This window comes from Nymphalis io, chromosome 21 (genome assembly GCF_905147045.1).
Source record: "Nymphalis io chromosome 21, ilAglIoxx1.1, whole genome shotgun sequence".
Taxonomy (NCBI): domain Eukaryota; kingdom Metazoa; phylum Arthropoda; class Insecta; order Lepidoptera; family Nymphalidae; genus Nymphalis; species Nymphalis io.
In genome coordinates, this window is record NC_065908.1 from 10363490 (window position 1) to 10382828 (window position 19339).

General features: G+C 33.7%; 1 protein-coding gene across 4 annotated transcripts in view; it reads right to left on the bottom strand.

The window, feature by feature from the left end:
- LOC126776778 (GAS2-like protein 3) overlaps nt 1-19339 on the bottom strand; it is a 68907-nt gene that overhangs the window by 14661 nt on the left and 34907 nt on the right. For 3 of the 4 annotated variants that reach the window (XM_050499532.1, XM_050499530.1, XM_050499528.1), the window contains exon 2: nt 2265-2660. In XM_050499532.1, coding sequence (XP_050355489.1) covers nt 2265-2646 — 382 coding nt within the window. In that variant the 5' untranslated portion in view covers nt 2647-2660. Of the gene's footprint in view, nt 1-2264; nt 2661-18258; nt 18301-19339 lie in introns of all 4 variants that reach the window. The other variant, XM_050499529.1, reaches the window with a different exon arrangement.

A 19339-nucleotide genomic window follows, 5' to 3' on the forward strand; every position in this document is an offset into this window, starting at 1 on the left:
CTAAATACATAATACAGTCTGCCTTATTGGTTAACTGCTTTCTAAGAATCGTAGTGTCAGATGATATATCATTTAATAGAACAACAATTGAATACATAAAACCTTTATAAAATTTTAAAATAATTTAAGTGAACAGATTTTGATGAAACGAAAAATAAACGTAACTCAAATATATTCAGTACAGACAATACATGTTTGTAAAAGCTACCGCATTGCTTTTACTTTTCACATGGAGACAAACTAATGAACAGATGTATCTAATATTATTAAAATGTCAGGCAAATATTTTTTGTAAATATTTTCAGTGATATATTACAATAGATATATTATATGATATATTATAATAGAAGAACGCGTGAATCTTAACCAATGATTGTTCAAAGCCGGGTTCAAACCCGGGCAAGCACCACTGAATTTTATGTGCTTAATTTGTGATTATAATTCATCTCGTGCTTGACGGTGAAGGAAAACATTTTGAGGAAACCTAATCTAATTTCACAGAAATTGTGCCACATGTGTATTCCACCACCCCGCATTGGAGCAGCGTGGTCGAATAAGCTCCAAAACCTTTCTTTTCAAAAATGGTGAGGAGGCCTTAGCCCAGCAGTGGGACATTTACAGGCTGTTACTGTATTACAATAGATTTAGTACAAATATACATGTATACAATGTACACATGGACGTTCAGTCCTAGAGCGTGCTGTCAGTAAGATCAATACGCCAGAGTAAGTTGATTCAAAGCACGGTTCATATCCGCGCTATTCAGGTCGGAGAAACTCGTAAAATCAATTGTCACGCTGTCTCCGGCCATGATGCTAGAGCTAGACCTGCTACACATGTAAGCCAGATCATCTAATGGTTACAGAGCGCCACTTAGCGTACCATTAAATAGTATATATTTATTTTAATGAATCTATAATACTATCAACCGGACAAATAATGTTTTATCTTCGAGTTCCTCAATAGCAATGGTGGAAGGAGTGTAAGCCAGTGCCTTCTATTTGTCATTGTATCTTTCAAATGAGACGTGTCTTTAAATGGTATAAAACGCTTGGCAGGACGTGGTTTACATCATTATTACTAATACCTTACCAGAAAATTAAAATGTACTCACAAAACGGAGCCTTGTTTAGAATTTTGAAAGTATAATAATTTAAATATTTGATAATTAACGAGTAATAAATCAGTTGCTAATTATTATCAACTGCTTGAATGAATATTTGGAAAACACATAATTGCTTACATAATTAAAATGGTAAGCATAGCAATCAGTTTTCACTTTAAAGAATGATTTATTTTTTTTAAGAATAATTCTTTGTTTCAAGTTAATTAAAAACATAAGTAACTTAAGTAACATGTACAATTATGTTATTATTATATTATCACTACGTTTTACTACAACTGAACTGAATAGCAATTGTATTAAAATTTACAAGTCGCAATTTACAGTTAATTGTAATATAATACATAAATGTGCTATGAGTTATTGAAATTAGTGACAATATGATTGAACAATAAAAATAATTAGCGATGTCGACGACCTTACAAAGGACGCCGCCGTATGGCGTAGTCTTATCCCTAATAGCCTTACAACACATACGCATGTAGCCATGTACACAGAACAACTTCCTTTTATATGGTATTCTTTATACCTAAGGATTCATAAGCTTTGTTGACAAAGTTTAATTTATTTAAACTGTTTTTGTATTGTATAACGTACTGTAAAATATTCTTAAACTATAATAATAAAATATATAAAATAAACTTTACATAGTTTTACGTTAAAAATAGCACAGTACTTTTATATTGTAAGCGCCTCAAACATTAACCAAAAGATACTAAAGTTTTTATGAAAAATCTGACTAATACCTGTATAACAATTACTAGCAAATCAGTTATCAGTAAAAAACTGTAACAATTGTGTTCAGACAAGGGTCCAGCCAGCGGCTTAACGTGCTTAACGTAGTGACTGGTGCGACTCTCGAGAATGCAGAAGACGCAAACATTTATAAGACCCGAATTACAGACACAAGGGGACATAATATTTTAGTTCCCAAGGTTGGTGGCCTATTGGCGATGTAAGCGATGGTTAACATTTCTTAGAATACCAACGTCTATGGGTGTTGGTGACCATTTACCATCAGGTGGCCCATATGCTCGTCCGCCACCTATAATATAAACAAAAACAATATCCGTCTTAAACTGAACTGTACAAGAAACTTTAAAAATTTTTTTTTTGAATGTAGTTAGTAAGAGATACGCACCAATAGTTTTATTGATCCAGTCCGCCAGATCCTCCTGCAAGGGGAACAGCTGCCTCGCCTGCGAGTACAGAATCTTCTCCCTATAGAAGTCCTCGTCGTCCGAGCAAGGGGTCTGCGCGGCCAGGGCGCAATCTGCTCTTTCGAAGCTGCTGGACATCTTCCTGTTTACCACTATGTCTCCGTGTCCCACATGTCTCTCCTCCTGTTTTCCCTCGAACGTACTCCTTACGTACTCAAACGCGTTAGTGCGTTCAAAAGCGTTGAAAATTCTGTCGTAGTTGCCACTAAGAGGACGCTCGAAAGCTTTAGGCTCCATGGGGGACGTCACCGACCACGAGGCGCGGCTCCCGATAGCAGTTGGCCCGCAGCGGTAATAAGCCATGGTGGCTCACAAGTCTGCGGACAAAGCGTGATTAAATTAATAAAAATTTAAGATATTTCGACTTTCAATTTAAAATAATAATAAATTTCAGTAGTAAAGTAACAAATATGGATTATACACTAAAGTTTATAAATGCAGAGTGAGTTCAGGTAAATACTAAAGTTATATATCAGTTTTTAGTTAAAATAAAGAAAAAATAGACTAGGTAATAAAAATCTATTTACAATTAGCGAAAATAACGAGTATTGATGTCTTTTCCTGACTGATTTCGGGCACGGCGGCCAATCCCATGTATGACTCGACAAGTGTTTTCCTTTATTCCTCTCTTATTTTTTTTTAAATATAACAATAAATTAAATAATCTTTTATTTCAAAATATAAAATTCAATAGCACGTAGACAGAAAATACAGTACTGAAAAGTCTTACGTAAGACTTTTGTTTATCTATTATCTTCAGAAAACATGCGTCACACTACGTTCTAGCGATTAGCGGTGATGGGTTCTGTGACATTAATTTTAATGAGTTTGGTAATAAGAAGTTTTAGAGGATGTCATAGCCTTGGGCCAGACAAAAGAATCGCCTGAACGCAATGACAGTTCATTTTATAACACTAATTTTCGTCCAACAAGGGCCAATGTTCACAAAAACTAATGACAAGCCGAAGGTTGTTTATTTGTGTATGCAATTAAAACATAAAGATATAATTTGACTTGTAAGCCAAACGGCAAGCAGGAGGCACTGATACAGAAGTATTTTGCCTTTTTTATCTCTTTGGAAAAACTCATTTACGCGTTTGGGATTATGAGATTCACCCACATATTATCCACTAAAAAACCTACTCTATCTCTTCGTCCGTCACGGGCTGTCACGGGATCGCTTGTCGCCCAGGTTGCCTGCCAATGACCCCCTGTAACTAGGACAGAAGTATTTTTCCTATTGGGACCGTATTATTTGCCTGATTCGAAAGTATGCCTAGAGGTTAATAACTAATTTGTTAATTTAATTTAGCAAAAAATATATTTGTGAACGGAGCTATCGCAAATTTATCGATCAAACAATCTGATTTAGCGATTATGGGCGTGAAATCGGGCAATCTTGCTCCGCCAATTGTCATGGGAACTCCTCAGATAATCGTATAACTGTGAATTTATTCCTAAAGCTCTGATTCGTATATGGCGGAGCCTTGAACTCGGCGGCTCCACAAAGCAGGGGTAGCGGCGGCACTTCTCAGGCTGCCCATATACGCTTCGTTCGTGAGAATGCTGCGTGAGCTTTATGGATAAGATTATGAATCTATTGTAGATCATATACCACAATTATGCAAAAAATATATATTATTGTTTTTGTTATTTTAATATACGACAAATAGTAGATCATAAAGAACTACTGTACAAAATTATCCTTTGACTTGACTATTACTTCGTTTTTTAAAGATATGAGAACATTTATTTGCAGGACCTTAGTGTTTATTAATTTAATACAAATTTAATTTTTATACAATACAAGTTTTTTAAAGAAGCTCCTAAGCTAAAGAAGCTCCAGTGTTTATAGATATTTCGATTTCGTGCGCACTATTGTTCAGAAAATTCGTCGGCGCGTGACAGTCGGTAGGTCTTGCCTGTCGTTACGAGTTAATCGTGAGTGCTTTTGATCGCGATGCAATAAAAATGCATACAATATGTTTTCGGTCATGCATACAACATGGACGAAAATCGGTTAACGTTATCACAGCGTAGTAAAAAGTAAAAAGTATAATACAAAAATAAACAAATATTTTTAAATATAGTATGATTATACAAACGTGTATACGCATATGATGATATGATTTATTATAAATTTTGTTTTATTTTATACAAACAACCCTAGGTCGGTGATCTACGGCCACCCATATAATTTTAGAACTATGTATAGTTTTAAGCAGACATAAATGATTTAATCTTCTTATACATGAATTTGTAAAATCTGCTACCCGTGTTACTATTGCAGTTGTATTTGTTGATATCTCGAAAATTTTGAAACGGAATGTTTCAATATTTTGCTGCGATGCTAATACAGAGTTTGCATGTGATTTGGGGAAAAATTGTATTGGAACGAGGCGGTACCGCCTTCAAACAACTCACAAACACGGAATTGTTATAGAAATCGATTTAAACAAATTAGGACAATAGTTTGCATCCTGACAAGACACGACAACCTCCATGTCTACCGCTGCGAGTTAGTTGCAATATAATCGATATAAGTCATTCTCGATATTTGAAACAACTACAAACAGAAAAGATATTTGCTTAAGCAAATTTATGACGTTTTTAAGTGTTTTATGAGGATTTGTGACCATAGATAAATAAGTAAAAATAGGAAAACAATAGGACTATGACCGCGGGTTCACGCGCACTAATGACTTTCCATGTGGTTAATTTTTGTTTACAATTCATCTCGTACTCGGTTAAGGAAAACATGGTAAGAAGCGTACATGTGTCTAATTCACTGATATTTTGTCATTAAATAAATATCCACCAATACGCATTGGAACAGCGTGGTGGAATAAGCTCCAAAACCATCTCCTCAAGGGACCACCTCTCCTCTTAGGACAATCACAGGAATTTTATTAAAATCATTGCTATGAACTATGTATATTATTTTAAGCATTATTCAAAAGTTACAATTAAAACCTTCCTCTAGTATTTGCGTTTATTAATTGATGACTTTATGATAACGTCATCAGTTATTTGTTCATTAGTTTCAATTTGTAGACAATTATCTAACGAGTCGATCGATTTGAGCCATCATAGATCGTCCCGAGTGTTAGCGAAACAACTTACGTCCTGCGAGTGCAAGTCATGTTGGGTCATTGACCGGTATTATTGACAACTAGATAGCGATTGCAAAAAAATAATATTTCATAAATAAAAAATTAAAACTATTTTATTACTAAAAAAATATTAAGTTGAATTAAATGTTTTCAAATAAAAAAAATCGAAAATATGCGATATCAATGAAATTTATATATTTGCTTGTATTATTTGAATGATGACTCATGAACTGTAGAACTTCATTGCAAGTCAATTTAAATGGGAAAAAAACATATATAACGAGAGAGTGATGTCAAATTTTGGACTTTATTTTTTTGAACTCGTTCTAACCTGTCTCCACATCGGTATTTGATCGACTTTTTGCCATGGAAACCGTATCACATTGCGTGACATACTCTGACTCTTCAATTTGGACCTAATCCAATTATAAACTCTTGTTGGGAAAATACACTCCTTACATTTGTGGCTAAAAAAAATTGTTATTTTAAATAGATTAATCTATACTAATATTATAAATGCTAAAGTAACTCTGTATGTCTGTTTGTTACGCTTTCATGGATAAAACACTGAACCGAATTTGATGAAATTTGGTATGAAGCAAACTTGAACCCCAAGGAAGGACGTATGCTATTTCCATACATAGCATCTGACACCCCCAATGGTTTTGGTACGGACAAAACTAACTATCTTATAAATTATTAGGGTTGGCTAGTTTAGTACTGTAGATAAGTATTATTATAACGGTTAAAATAAGTGTATCTGAATGTTTGTCGGTATCTTAAGAACTGCTGGAGTGGCAACAAGCTAAGTACAGGAGTGCGGAGTGAATACGATTATCCAATTAAGGCTAGTCGCCACTCGCCGCCGCACCGGGACTGGCAGGACCGGGAGCAACGCACTCCGATGTGTAGCATTGTCTGAAACGGAGACGCCGTCGCTAAACCGAACGAGCTGAATGAGGAAGTCCGATTTGCAATTATCATTGTGTTTTATCTCTAACTTATCGCAATTGGTTTCTAATATTTAACGAACAACGAATACTTTAGAAATAAAGGAATAATCTTGAGTATAAAGTTCCTATCGTGTGTTGTGCACACATGTCGAGCCGTATGGTTTATAATTCACAGAGCGAACAATAGAAAATATTAGTTAATGTATACCCACGGAATATATATGTTTATTAAGTAATATATTCAAATACAGTACAATTTTATATAACGCTTTCCTTGAGATCAAAATTAAAACATACTTAATTTAAGTAGGCTCTAAGGCTTAAGCAGGATCGTCTTGGCAATGTTTTTACAAAGAATTAACGATTAAATGAAAAAAGGAATTTACGACCCTCGGTCATAATCCGGTCTTATCAGAAAATATTACTGGGGCTGTTTAACGAGACGATATAATGGGAATGAATAAAAATATCTATATGTAGCTCGTATTAGTATGTTCTTTTTAAGCCCTACCCTCTTTTACATGGAATGTAATTCAAAAGATCCTGATGATCTTTCTCAATGTGTATAAATTATCCATTAAAACTGTAGTACAATAATTTGACCTTAAACGAAGTGACATAACCACGATGGCCCTTAAATACAGTAGCGCAAGGACACAACCACAATTTGCGTACATGGATGTTTTGAGAAGTTGCCGCGGCTCATGGCGCCCGCTCAACTTGACCTATTCGTAGGTTCGCGTGGGTGACGTACATATGCCCAAAAAGCGATCAAGAAATAAACATTACCGTAATTTATTCCTTATATTAAAGAGAGAAAGGTTAAATGTTAGTTGACAACAATAACTTATTGGGAGTTCTGTACTTCTAGAATTAGTGTTCATTGCTGATTGACGTTGAAGAGTTGTCGCTGACATTACTCCATCTGGCCCTTCACATTGTTTTGTCTATACTCGAGGGTAAATGTTTATTATTGTATATATATATATTTTGTTTTAGAAATGGATAGTTAAACATTTTATTCAATTGCGTCATAACAAATATCGTAGTTTACAAATGTTTAAATTTACTAATTTACTTATCAAGATATATATCATTTCAGTAATGTAACTATAAATATGCAATTAATTATAATTAGACCTGACCTATATATATATATATATATATATATATATATATATATATATATATATATATATATATATATATATATATTATGTATAGGTAACATATTTCCAATAGTGCAAGAAAACTTAGGAGAAGCATTACCGCTCGTATGACGAGTAATGTCTGCGGTCGCGCGCTGCGCTCAGTCTGCGCGTGTCCACCGGATATGCTTTCATTGCTGCCGATTGGGTTACAATGTCTTACACATTTACTGTTAACGTGGAACTTACTTTTAGACAGTTATAGTGGTTAAGATAGAGGTTAAGTTAAAATAGATTCAGTTTATTTTATTAATGTTATAAATATTATATATTAAAAAATCACCCCAACCAAGCAACTATTGCTGTTAGCAGTAGAATATGTGATGAGAAGAAGGTATTCAGATGGACTTGCCCACAGCCAAACAAGACTCACTCTTCGTAGTTATAAAACGTAAATTTCTTTAACTTAATATAACTGTTAACTTTGGGGACTAAACTGTTGAAAATAAAATAATTTATAAAATGTAAGCTATAGTATTATTTGTAATAGTTAGAGAATGTAATAGTTAAACAAAGGGCGCAAAATCTAAATAAAGACGAAGTTTTAACGAGTACTGCGAGCAGCGTCACTAAAATAGCTGCTACCGTAAACACAACGTCTCTGGTTCCTCGTAAAAATAGATCACGAATAAATAAGTCCGGTGCAACTTTATTGTAAAGTTGGAGCGAACTTTACGAAGTAGAGTTTGTTACTTTTATTATATTTGTTTTAGTTGCTTGCGCCAGTTCGCGGCGTACACAGTTATAGGGCGGCGGGCGGCCACAGGGCGGGACGCAAGTAACAGGAGAGTTTTTATGTTTTCACGATGATGGATGACGACTATATAAATTGGCAAACTAAATAACAACGTAAATATTTTAAGAAACGATTTGCTATGGTTTGTGATTTATGATTAAGCATTATAACGGATAAAACTTTGTAAATAATGTGTATTGAATTCTGATGCGGTATATATATCTTTATCACGATATTAGAAAGTTTGAATGAGATATCGAAAAAGGATAGCAAACATTATTCGCAAGGGCGGTCTATGAATGAGTACTGGGGATAAATTAGATATACCGTGATCTAAAGACCATAAAACGACTGTAAACCATATATAAATATATATAAATAAACTAAAAAGACTATTTCCTGACCACGATACGACTGATAATAAATTGAGAAAAGGTTAGGAAGATGACGATCTGATATCAAATAGAAAGTATTTAATAATAATTTAGTTTCGCAATTTAAAAACAGACTTAATATAATTATCTAAGAACAATCCATTAGATGTTTCAACATACAAGCGTTCAAGCATAACATACATGTATATAAAATTCGTCGAAGTTTGTACTCGTAATTCCGGTTATAACTTGCGCCGGCGTCGTTGAGAGGGCGGTGCAGCGACTGCAGCGGAAGCGGCCGCTTCATTGACGGGCCGCGGCTCGACGTCAATGGCGCAACGCAACCGCGACGTGCGAACCGACATCGACACGATAAATATACTCGGGCGCGTTGCGTGAACACGTGCATTGTTAGAATGTTTCATCTGTTCATTTCAGACGATTCATGACGAGTCCGCTGTCCGGCTCGCGAGAGAGACGAGTTATATCTCACACATGTAACATGTTTTTAGTTTTAGTTGTTGTTGTTGTCGTTGTGCTGTAGTTGTATCGTTTATTTATTGATAAATTTAGTTGTTTTATGGTCTCCTAGTAACGTCTCTTGTTGCTTATATTTTTACTCATTCGTTTGAAGCTAAAAGTTAATAAGTAGCGGTATTTGAATAGTAATCTGTAGCTTGTGATAAGAAGGTTACGTCGTATAGAATTATGAAATTGAATAATCTGTTCAAATTATCATTACATTACACATTAATTGGTAAAGAATACATAACATAACATGGACTAGTTGAGTCAAACCTCATTGAGAATCAATTAAAAAGGATTGTTTCAAGGCCATATACAAAAATAAATCCATCATTAAATTTAAATAAATAAAATGTAAGCATTACAAAAATATAATACCAACAAATGTTTGTTACAAAATAAAGGAATTAGTGCATAAAAAAATATTTGTGAGTCGTAAGAAATTTTGGTGTTTCCGCGATAGTCGACGTGCCCGCGATTCGCCGCCGCGGCCGTCCGGAAACGAATCGCAATTATCTTAGTTAAATAATTGTTGCCGTAAAGTCGGAAGATTTATAAACCTATATACCGTATATTTCACCTCACGCATACTTTTTTATTTGTTTTCAACTACAATTTTGCAATCGTTATTTAATTTGTTTTGTTTTCCTTATTCTGAAATAACTAAAAATTGAATGAATGAAGTGAATAATGTATATACTGTCTGAAATATTCCCTGCAGACAAAGCTTGCAATATTTATTTTAAAAAAAATTTAATCAATTGAACAAACTATTTGAAAATTGCAACAATATACATCACACAATGGATAACATATTCTAAGCACCGATTCCTCCCACGCTGCTACAAACTGCGTGGGCTTAGAAGCATTAACCACTCATATATGGTCTAGCAACTGAATGGCAAACACAAATGGCGGGTTTATTAGTGGCGTGTAAAATCGCATTGTGCTTGCCGACGAGGGAAATAGCCCATCAAACAGTTACTGCCCCCGACTCAATTGACTACAAGTCTTAGCAAATCACATTAGATTATCTGATTCTTAATTTGCTGACGAATGAACAAAGCAATCAATTTCAAATGATGTAACTTTTGGATTCTATCTCGGTATATAAGTAGGTATATTGAATGTATATGATGTATACATTCAATATATTGAATGTATTGAATGTGTATGATTAAACTCTAGTTCGCTGTTGAAATAATTAAGACAATATTATTGTTATAGGACTAATTCAAATTTAACTAAAATTTTAATTAGTCTTATAACAATAATATTATTTCTATGAGCTAAGCTGTGTGCGAAAATGCAATTTACTTACTAATATATAAGTTAAATTTAACTATTTAAATCTTAAATAAAGCGTTTGACAATTCTTGCAGATCATACTATTTACCTTACCTTAATATCACATTTGATACTCGTAGTTCTTAAAAAATATTTATTGTTGCTATAATTTAATTAAACTACCGCATATCAAAGAGCATATTGCTTGAAGAATATTACAATTAATATTATATTTAATCGCTATTTATACGTAGCATTATGGAACTCTTTTTAAAATAACGATAGTTTTTATAACAAAACGGCAAGTATTCGCTTCAATGTGTGAGGTTCCACCACGTCGGTTACATCATCAGTGGTGGTCACATGTGTGGGTGGACGGTTTTTCTACATGTGTTGATGTTGATGTTGAATTAATAATACGCAAGACTTTTTATCAACACGTGAGCCCTTGGCTTCTATTAAACATATGGCCATCGTTTTTTGTGGTTTAGAATTCATTTAAATTTATAATTTTATGGAAATGCTTGTCGGAATACAAACACCTTCGGACCAGAGATTCATTTCTTTATCAAAAAATTAGGAAATAATATAATGTTAAAATTGAGATCTCAATTAAATTTCTAAAATGTAATGAATGTCTAAAAAGAAATTAACGTGGAGAGATTGAATTGCGTTACAAGGATCATAAAATGAAATAAACTCATAACCATTAGATGAAATATGCTTGCAAACATTTGAATAAACATTTTTCGCATGAAGTCTGCACATAAGTGGCCAATTCACGTTCTAAATAGAAAAGCGCACAGATGATAAATGTGAAGCTGCGATGCACAGATAACGGGAGAGACTTCAGTTAATTGACTCGGATATTTTAAGTCGTGGGAGATAGAGCGATATACGTTTCTTTCGACCACTGGTTCATATTTACGTGTTTTATTTAAAGTGAATGTTGAATTTAATAACGAAGCTAATTTAAGTCCACTAGTATTGCGAGCATCAGTTTTTAGTTATGTGCTGTGACGGTACCAGGTAACAATGCACAATAAGGAGCTCATTGTTTCGCATGTAATCCTCTATTGGGAACTGGGGAACTGACACATTCTACTCGATATGTTAACTGGCGATTACGATTATTGCCAACAAATCGTGACTCGACTTATTTAGTCCAGCTAGCAATATCGTAGACGCCATGTATGACCCGAAAGAAACCCGATAAAAAAATCATATCATCCTCCGATTGAAAAAGTTAACTTTAACCAATATTAACATGTGCATTCATATGAATTAATTATTTTTAGTGAAAATTTGTTCCAACATAGAAAATGTTATTTATTGTAGTATATTTACTAATTAAACTATACATATATATCATTTTCGCAAATTTAACCTAAAATATAAAACTTTTTTTATTTAATAAATGATTCCCATAGCCTACAAACCTATTACCGTTTATCTATTTGCACAGTAATCGTAATATATTGTAAAAACAAAAAGTCTAGGGAGATTCATTAAATTTTGGTCACGGCGAAGAATAATATATAATGGGTTAAAAATTATAGCCTTTTTTTCCAAAAATCGTTCTTAGGTACTTTTGGGAGCATGTTTTCCACAGCCTACTAGTCATTTCAAGGTTATTTATTCATTACTGGAGAGTGTCCAGTAAACATTCAACAGTAATCCGATTTTTAATAACTTTTTCACAACATACACGTATTTTTTTGTGTTTCTAATGTACTATTGAGAACTATTACTGTGTAGTTAACTTAAAATCTAATTACCTATGGCAGACAGCGCAGCTGCCATGATCTACTCAATATGTAAATAACGCGATTACGATTGTCACCAATAAGTCGTGACTCGACTGACTGAGAGCTGTCCGTCAGCGCAGACTGCATGGCCGGCGACCGTGTAACGTTTCATTAATAAGCAATTGATTAAATATCGCACTGTCACAATTATGCTGAACGATAATTGATTTAAAAGCCGTATTGTTCGGTTTTATAAAGAGCTTGAGCGAATTACAATTTAATAAATTTCACAAGGTTAAAGTTATAATTAAATTCAATCTTAAGTTATGGAATTCATAAATGGATTTATTTAATAAGTATCTTGATGGACGTAAGATTATATTTCGATTTGATGGTAATGTTCAAAAGTAAAATGATAGTTTTTTTTCAAGTTTTCTGCAAATGGTTAATGTGTCTTCACTAGCTACGCAAATACCCATATGGCGATAAAGTTACCTAGGCCTATAAACTCGGCTACATAACCACTACACTCGAACTGGCGACACTGGTCACATTAACGTCGCTTTCGCTTCCAGTTTCCTTGCATTACTCTTTTATGTGTTATTTTTAATTTGCAGTTTACATCACGCAATATTTTCTAATGTAGTTATACTTTCTGAATAAAGTCACACGCATTACTTATCAGAAAGCGCCGTGCAGAAAATATTAGCGTAGGTATATGGACTATCCACCGTATCGTAAAATGTATACAAAACGTTAAGGAACGTACGTAACCTAAGACCTTATGGATAATCGAACTATGGCAAGAATCAACTACCTTCGAACAATTTAAAACAAAATACAATAATATCCATTGTTATCAAATACTTATAAAAACAAATGGATGTAACTTCGCTCAGTTGCGTTCGCCAATATTTGAACAATCAATAAGCAAGTGTTATAATAATGAATTAAATTGATACTTTGATTTAAGTATTGCTATGTTAAATATTTTAGTAGCACTCAACCCAGTTATAATGAGAGGAATTTTCTCGAAGACATTAATATCATGGTGTTTATGTATCAGATTATGTCATCGAATGGTATGTATCGCGTCAAATAATGAGATAGCAAGCTGTCTTTAGTAGTTTCTTATAACAAGCAAGCTTAATGCATCCGCCTACGGATAATATTACGGCGATCGTGTTGTAAACTTAGTTAATCGAATTATTCGATAATATTTATAGGATTAAGCTATCAACTATGTAGTTCAATACATATTAAATCTTTCAAGCAACTGTGCTACCAGAACATGTATGTATGTAAATGGTTTCAAAACAAGTTTATAATTATGCTAAGTCAAAAGTAACAGCTCGTAAATGTCCCACTCCTGGGTACCACTCCACTTGAGGACAAAATTTGAAGCTTATTCCATCACGCTGCTCTAATGCGAATTGCTAGATACATATGTCGCAGAATTATATTCCACACATGCAGATTTCTTGGCATATATTACTTTGCTATAAATAATAAAACTTTCTCGTTATTTTTCTATCACATTCCATATATGCGGTTGTTATCGTGTCTTTTCCTTCGTACTATAAACTGAAAAGTAGTGATTATTTTTATACATTCACAATCATTACGATACGTCTATTATTATTCTATTATAAAAAAAACTATGAAATTGTTAACCGAAGATGACTTCCTCAACAATAACTGACTCGGAAGTAAGAAGATTCCTTACTAACGAGGTGAGCATAATTTGCATATAAACAAGATATAAAATCCGGCGTGGCATTCACAGCACTTGTCGGCGCGTGCGCGTGCGCATCGTGAAAGTGTGGTGCAATTAAATTAGACGCAGGCGGAAAGCGGAACCGTTGCGTCACTGACCATCTGCCATTATCTGTGGGTCAGCTGGACTCGACTTTACTTTTTCTTAACAATGTATAGGAAACAATACGTGTGGGCCACTCAGTGAACTGTTTTCATTGTTATAACATCTTCATGCATCATTGTTTTAAACAAGCGTTTCGTTATGTTAAAAAACGGGGGCTGCTTACGATATGATTACAATACGTTTACTTATTTATTTGTAAAAAAATAATTATATATAATGTTTAACAATATACAAACCTAACCTATGTGTCGGTGCGTCGCGGTAGGATACGCAAGCGATCCCGTGACGCCTCTTCGACAAGATGGAGTGGGTACCGCTGGTTTTTTAGTGGGTATTCCGGCGCCTTCAGTGCCGGCGAGTCCCACATACCCTCCCACTCCATGTGGGGAAAACGCGTAAATGCGTTTTTCCAGCGAAGAAAAAAAAAGTTAGCCAGCTACTTAAGCAATGTAATTTATAACGGACAGAAGGTCCTCCAAATGAAAATCTGATAGCAATATGGCTTAAGAAAACCGATATAATCTAGATAATAAGATACACTTATCCTCGTTGTATGTACATACGGGTGTATACAAAAATTATGTAATACAAAGGTGTAACCCAACTCACCGACTGCGAGGGCACAAATTAGATCAAATGGTGAGAAGCGAATTGGTGTGTTTAATTTGATTTACGGTTATAATTTGTTAAAGTAAATATAATACTAATAATAATTATTCTAAACCATGAAATAAGCATCAAAACTTGCTCTTAAAAGAGAGGAGGCCGTCGGCCGACAGTGATATTTACATGCTGTTAATTTACTTTACTTCTTATATAAATAAGATTGAATACTAATTTATTGCACTATATGTATATATTACTTGCTATTCCAAATTCATAACTTTATATCAACTTTTTTGTTTTAAAAATATTACTTCCGATGATATTGTGTCTACGTTTTTTTACTAACTAACTACTCCAGGGCATCCGGAAGAAACCTCTTGTAATAAATAAGTAATGCATACACTAAAATCAATAAAAAATAAACATAAATTTCGTTAGTAGGTGTTATGCGGTAATTTGGAAGTAAGATTTATATTTGTAATGAAGCCTTGTTATTGAAGAATTGATAGAAATATTATTCGTATTACGCGATAACCTAAAAATGGTTTAAGCAATTTCATATTAAATAACTATATTTTTGCAATCTATGTAGTCTATGTAGTGGCGAATATTTTAAAATTATTTTGAAAAACTTGCATCCATTCGGTGCTTTTAATTCGGTGATTTTCTTAAGTGATATAAATGAGTGACACGATAATGTAAGAGTGTGACGCAGAGTGGTGGTAAGTAGGTGTGGTGGTGACTGGTAAGTGGTCGGCAACCGTAGTAAAGTAGGTGCTTATCAATAGGCAAATGAGAATAGTAATTCAAATGTAAGCACATAAACAGTGCACTGATCTCTACGCAGACCTCGTTCTTTAGGGTTAACACTTTTTGCATATAATTTTCTTTAACCTGGTTACGTTAAATGAGTGAAATATGTATGTAATTAAAACAATTCCTTTTATCTATCTAATTATTTTGTCACATTACTTTATGACATTGATACTTGGTAAATATGGCACATTATGTTTCGAACAATATAATAAATATTAACAATGAAATGTTAACCATCGCTTACATCACCAATGCGCCACCAACCTTGGGAACTAAGATGTTATGTCCCTTGTGCCTGTAATTACACTGGCTCACTCACCCTTCAAACCGGAACACAACAATACCAAGTACTGCTGATTTGCGGTAGAATATCTGATGAGTGGGCGGTACCTACCCAGACGAGCTTGCACAAAGCTCTACCACCAGTAAGTTGCTGGAACAATAATGTTACTTTTATATTAAATTGCGTAGATATTTTAAAGTTGTAATAATAAATCTGATATTCGTGTTCTCTGCACTGGACTTGATCTATCACGAGATATACGCGTTTTGCTAATTCTGCATAATACAATATTTGTAGCTGAATTTTCCCAGGACCGTTGAACATTAAGAAAGTGAACTTTTAACAATTCATACTTTTGAGATGTTGTATAATAATATTTATATAAGAATCAGCCCTGGGTATTAGTTAGCTACTATTCCAAAAATGGCACCGAGCACCATTCCGACGAGCCAGATTATCTGATAACTCATTATTCTGTGCGCGTGTAGAAAGTAACTCCCGCTAAACAACAACGATTATAAACCTTATAGGCTTGACTTAAAATTAGTTATTGTTCCGCAATGATCCATTTCGATGTAATATTCTGTTAGGTTAGTTATATAAAAGAGTCCTTATAAGAGTTGAATAAATTGTTAAGGTGGACTCCAAAGACAGTATAACTCTTTCATACATAAAATTAGCAGCGGCTGCTTCGGTTGCACAAAATGTCAATAAAAGGTATAAAGAACGCACTAGGGTTGCCATATTCTGTTGTTTCCAGGTCATCGAGTCTAAGGCTAAACATCGAAAACAGTCAGAATTAAAAGATATTTCAAGACATACGACTGCTTATTATTTTATACGATTTGTATACTTTTTAAGACCACGGAAATTCGCCCATGCTTGCCCAAACCTAATCTTTTGTCATGTGAACCGCAATTGTCGTTTGGTGTGCAACATAGATCACTCAATATTTTAAAGTTGAATGATAAAACCTAGTTCACTGTAGGTCCTCTTAATTAGGTTTAGCGTTGTCAGTAATCAGCCATCGCCTAGATCTGACATCGCGTTTCGACGTGCAATTTGGTCACAATCATTGAAATGTTCCTTTAGTGACATTGAATACATACATACAACATACCGGTCGTAGATCTGTTTTATAAATGCTTTTGACAGAATACGAATGTACTCTATTCTAGTTGGTTGGCCAAACTAGTTGTTAATATAGATGAACTTCATTAATAATACCTTAATCAAAAATGTACCAATAGCTTTGCAAATAAATAAATTGAATTGACTTGATTCTTCGAAACCTTTTTAATAAAAAAATTATTATAAAATTGTACTGGAGCCATTCCGAAGAAATTTGGAGTAACTGTGTAAAGCCGAATTGATAACGTCCTTATTTTTTAAGTCGACTAAAATCCAGAGCACCTATATTAGTCAACAACTTTGCCATGTGCGACATAAGTCGTCGGTTTCTTAGATCTTATTCAATGTAGGCGATGTAAATGTCGATTGTGACAACGGAATAAGAAACGTCTCAATCTACATATGGTGTTATTATGGGAATTAGTCTTCACGTCACGCGTAGCCCTTCGGAACGATGTCAGTCGGTTATGGGACTGCTTCGGAAACATCTGATGTGGGCACTGTTTTTAAATGTATCTCATGACATTATTGTTAACTGTAAATAAAAAAAGACGGGTGGAGTGCTTTACGTCGAACACTATAAGATTTGAACAAAAATCTTTTAATTTTATAAAAAAATGTAGATATAATATAATTACATTAATAAAATTGCATTATTAAGAGTTTTTAAAGGTGTATCGTTGATAAAAATACTAGTTTACGCACACGGCTTACCCCGCGTGTGAAGAAGGGGAGTAGGTGTTAGGTGGTCTATAACTTTTCCTACCCTTACATGCTCCTGATTGAATGCAAAATTTCATGATAATTGTAATCGGGTGACTAGTTAAGCTGTGAAAGAGTAATAAAGAAAAAAAAAACAAACTTACTTTCACATTTATAATATTAGTTAGGATTAAGCTTAGAATGTAGAAGATGAAGGGAGTGTGTTAGTATGTTACATTTGATCACGTGACAGTTTAATTAATTTGATTGCGTAATTGTATGAATTTGTACTTTGTTTTCTTTGTTTTAACATAACGCTAAATGTCAACAAATAATTACAATTTGTATTTATTAACCTTCCAAGCCGGCTTACAGAGTATCTAAAATCAGGCGTATCAATTTACATGCATTTTTCAAACGTATATAATGCCGGGACTGTTCAGCTGTTGCGAAAAAATAATTATCCAGTGTATTTTTTCTATAATATCGATTCATTTTATGAAATTGTATGTGAAGTGTAAATGATTATATGTCGTATTTGTTACATTCACCAATAGTCAAAGCGAATGTCGCATTCTCCAAATAACGAATAACTTTAACAAAAAGTTAAAAAAAAATGTATACAACTTACTCAAAATCAAATAATATTTTATTAAGAAATTAAGCCAACATTTTTTATTAATTTTGTAGTGTTATTAGAATTAGTGATGATCTACACGCGACCGAAACATAAAATTTACAGTCTGTGTCGTTGTGCTAACTTCGCTCAAAGTAACTTTTTTTGAACTTCGCGTGTCAGCTTTATATATAACAGGTTGGTAGATTAAAGTTTGAATACTAAAGAATACTAATTTACCTTGCCTGCGACGGCATCAGAAAAGAAAAGAATATCAATTATTTTCTTATCTAAATATTATTATCTCATCTAATTAAAGAAATCGATAGACATTGTAATGTTTTGTTAACAACAACTGAACTGAGGAACTGAAGATGCTGACTTTATATGACAGTCAGAGCGAAACCAAAATTTAGTATTCTTATTACTTTTTTTAAATATAAAATGCCCGGAATGGCCGGACTATTATTTCAAACTTTCAAGCAAAATAAATAACGAAAGTGAAAACATTTTAGCATATGCGACATTGGAAATGACCCCAACTTTATTCCATAAATCATAAATTATGTATGTGCCACCGTGGTCCATGGCCCACGTTGTATCTGAAGGTCATTGAATTATTCAATACATGATATCCATTGGTTTTAGTTATTATATTTGTACGATATTAAACTATCAAAAGATATAAAGCAATCGAGCATTACGTTAAATCATTTTTGTATTTTAAATTGCATTAGTCTAAGGCGGTGGTTTACAGCCATGGGCGAGTTCCACGATAAGGACGATAGTGCTAGCTGAGATCAATTCCAATGATGACATTAAACTTCGTTTCAATAGTTAATTTGAATGAAGTTAGTTTTATAGTGTTCGTATCCTTGAGTATCTGTCGTGACTTTTAACGTAAACAAAGATATGACGTTTATAATTAATGTACATAGGCGCTGCATATCTTATAATAATAATACTATCTACGTGAGTTGTTAGTGCTTTATTTTAATTTATATCTCACGTTATGA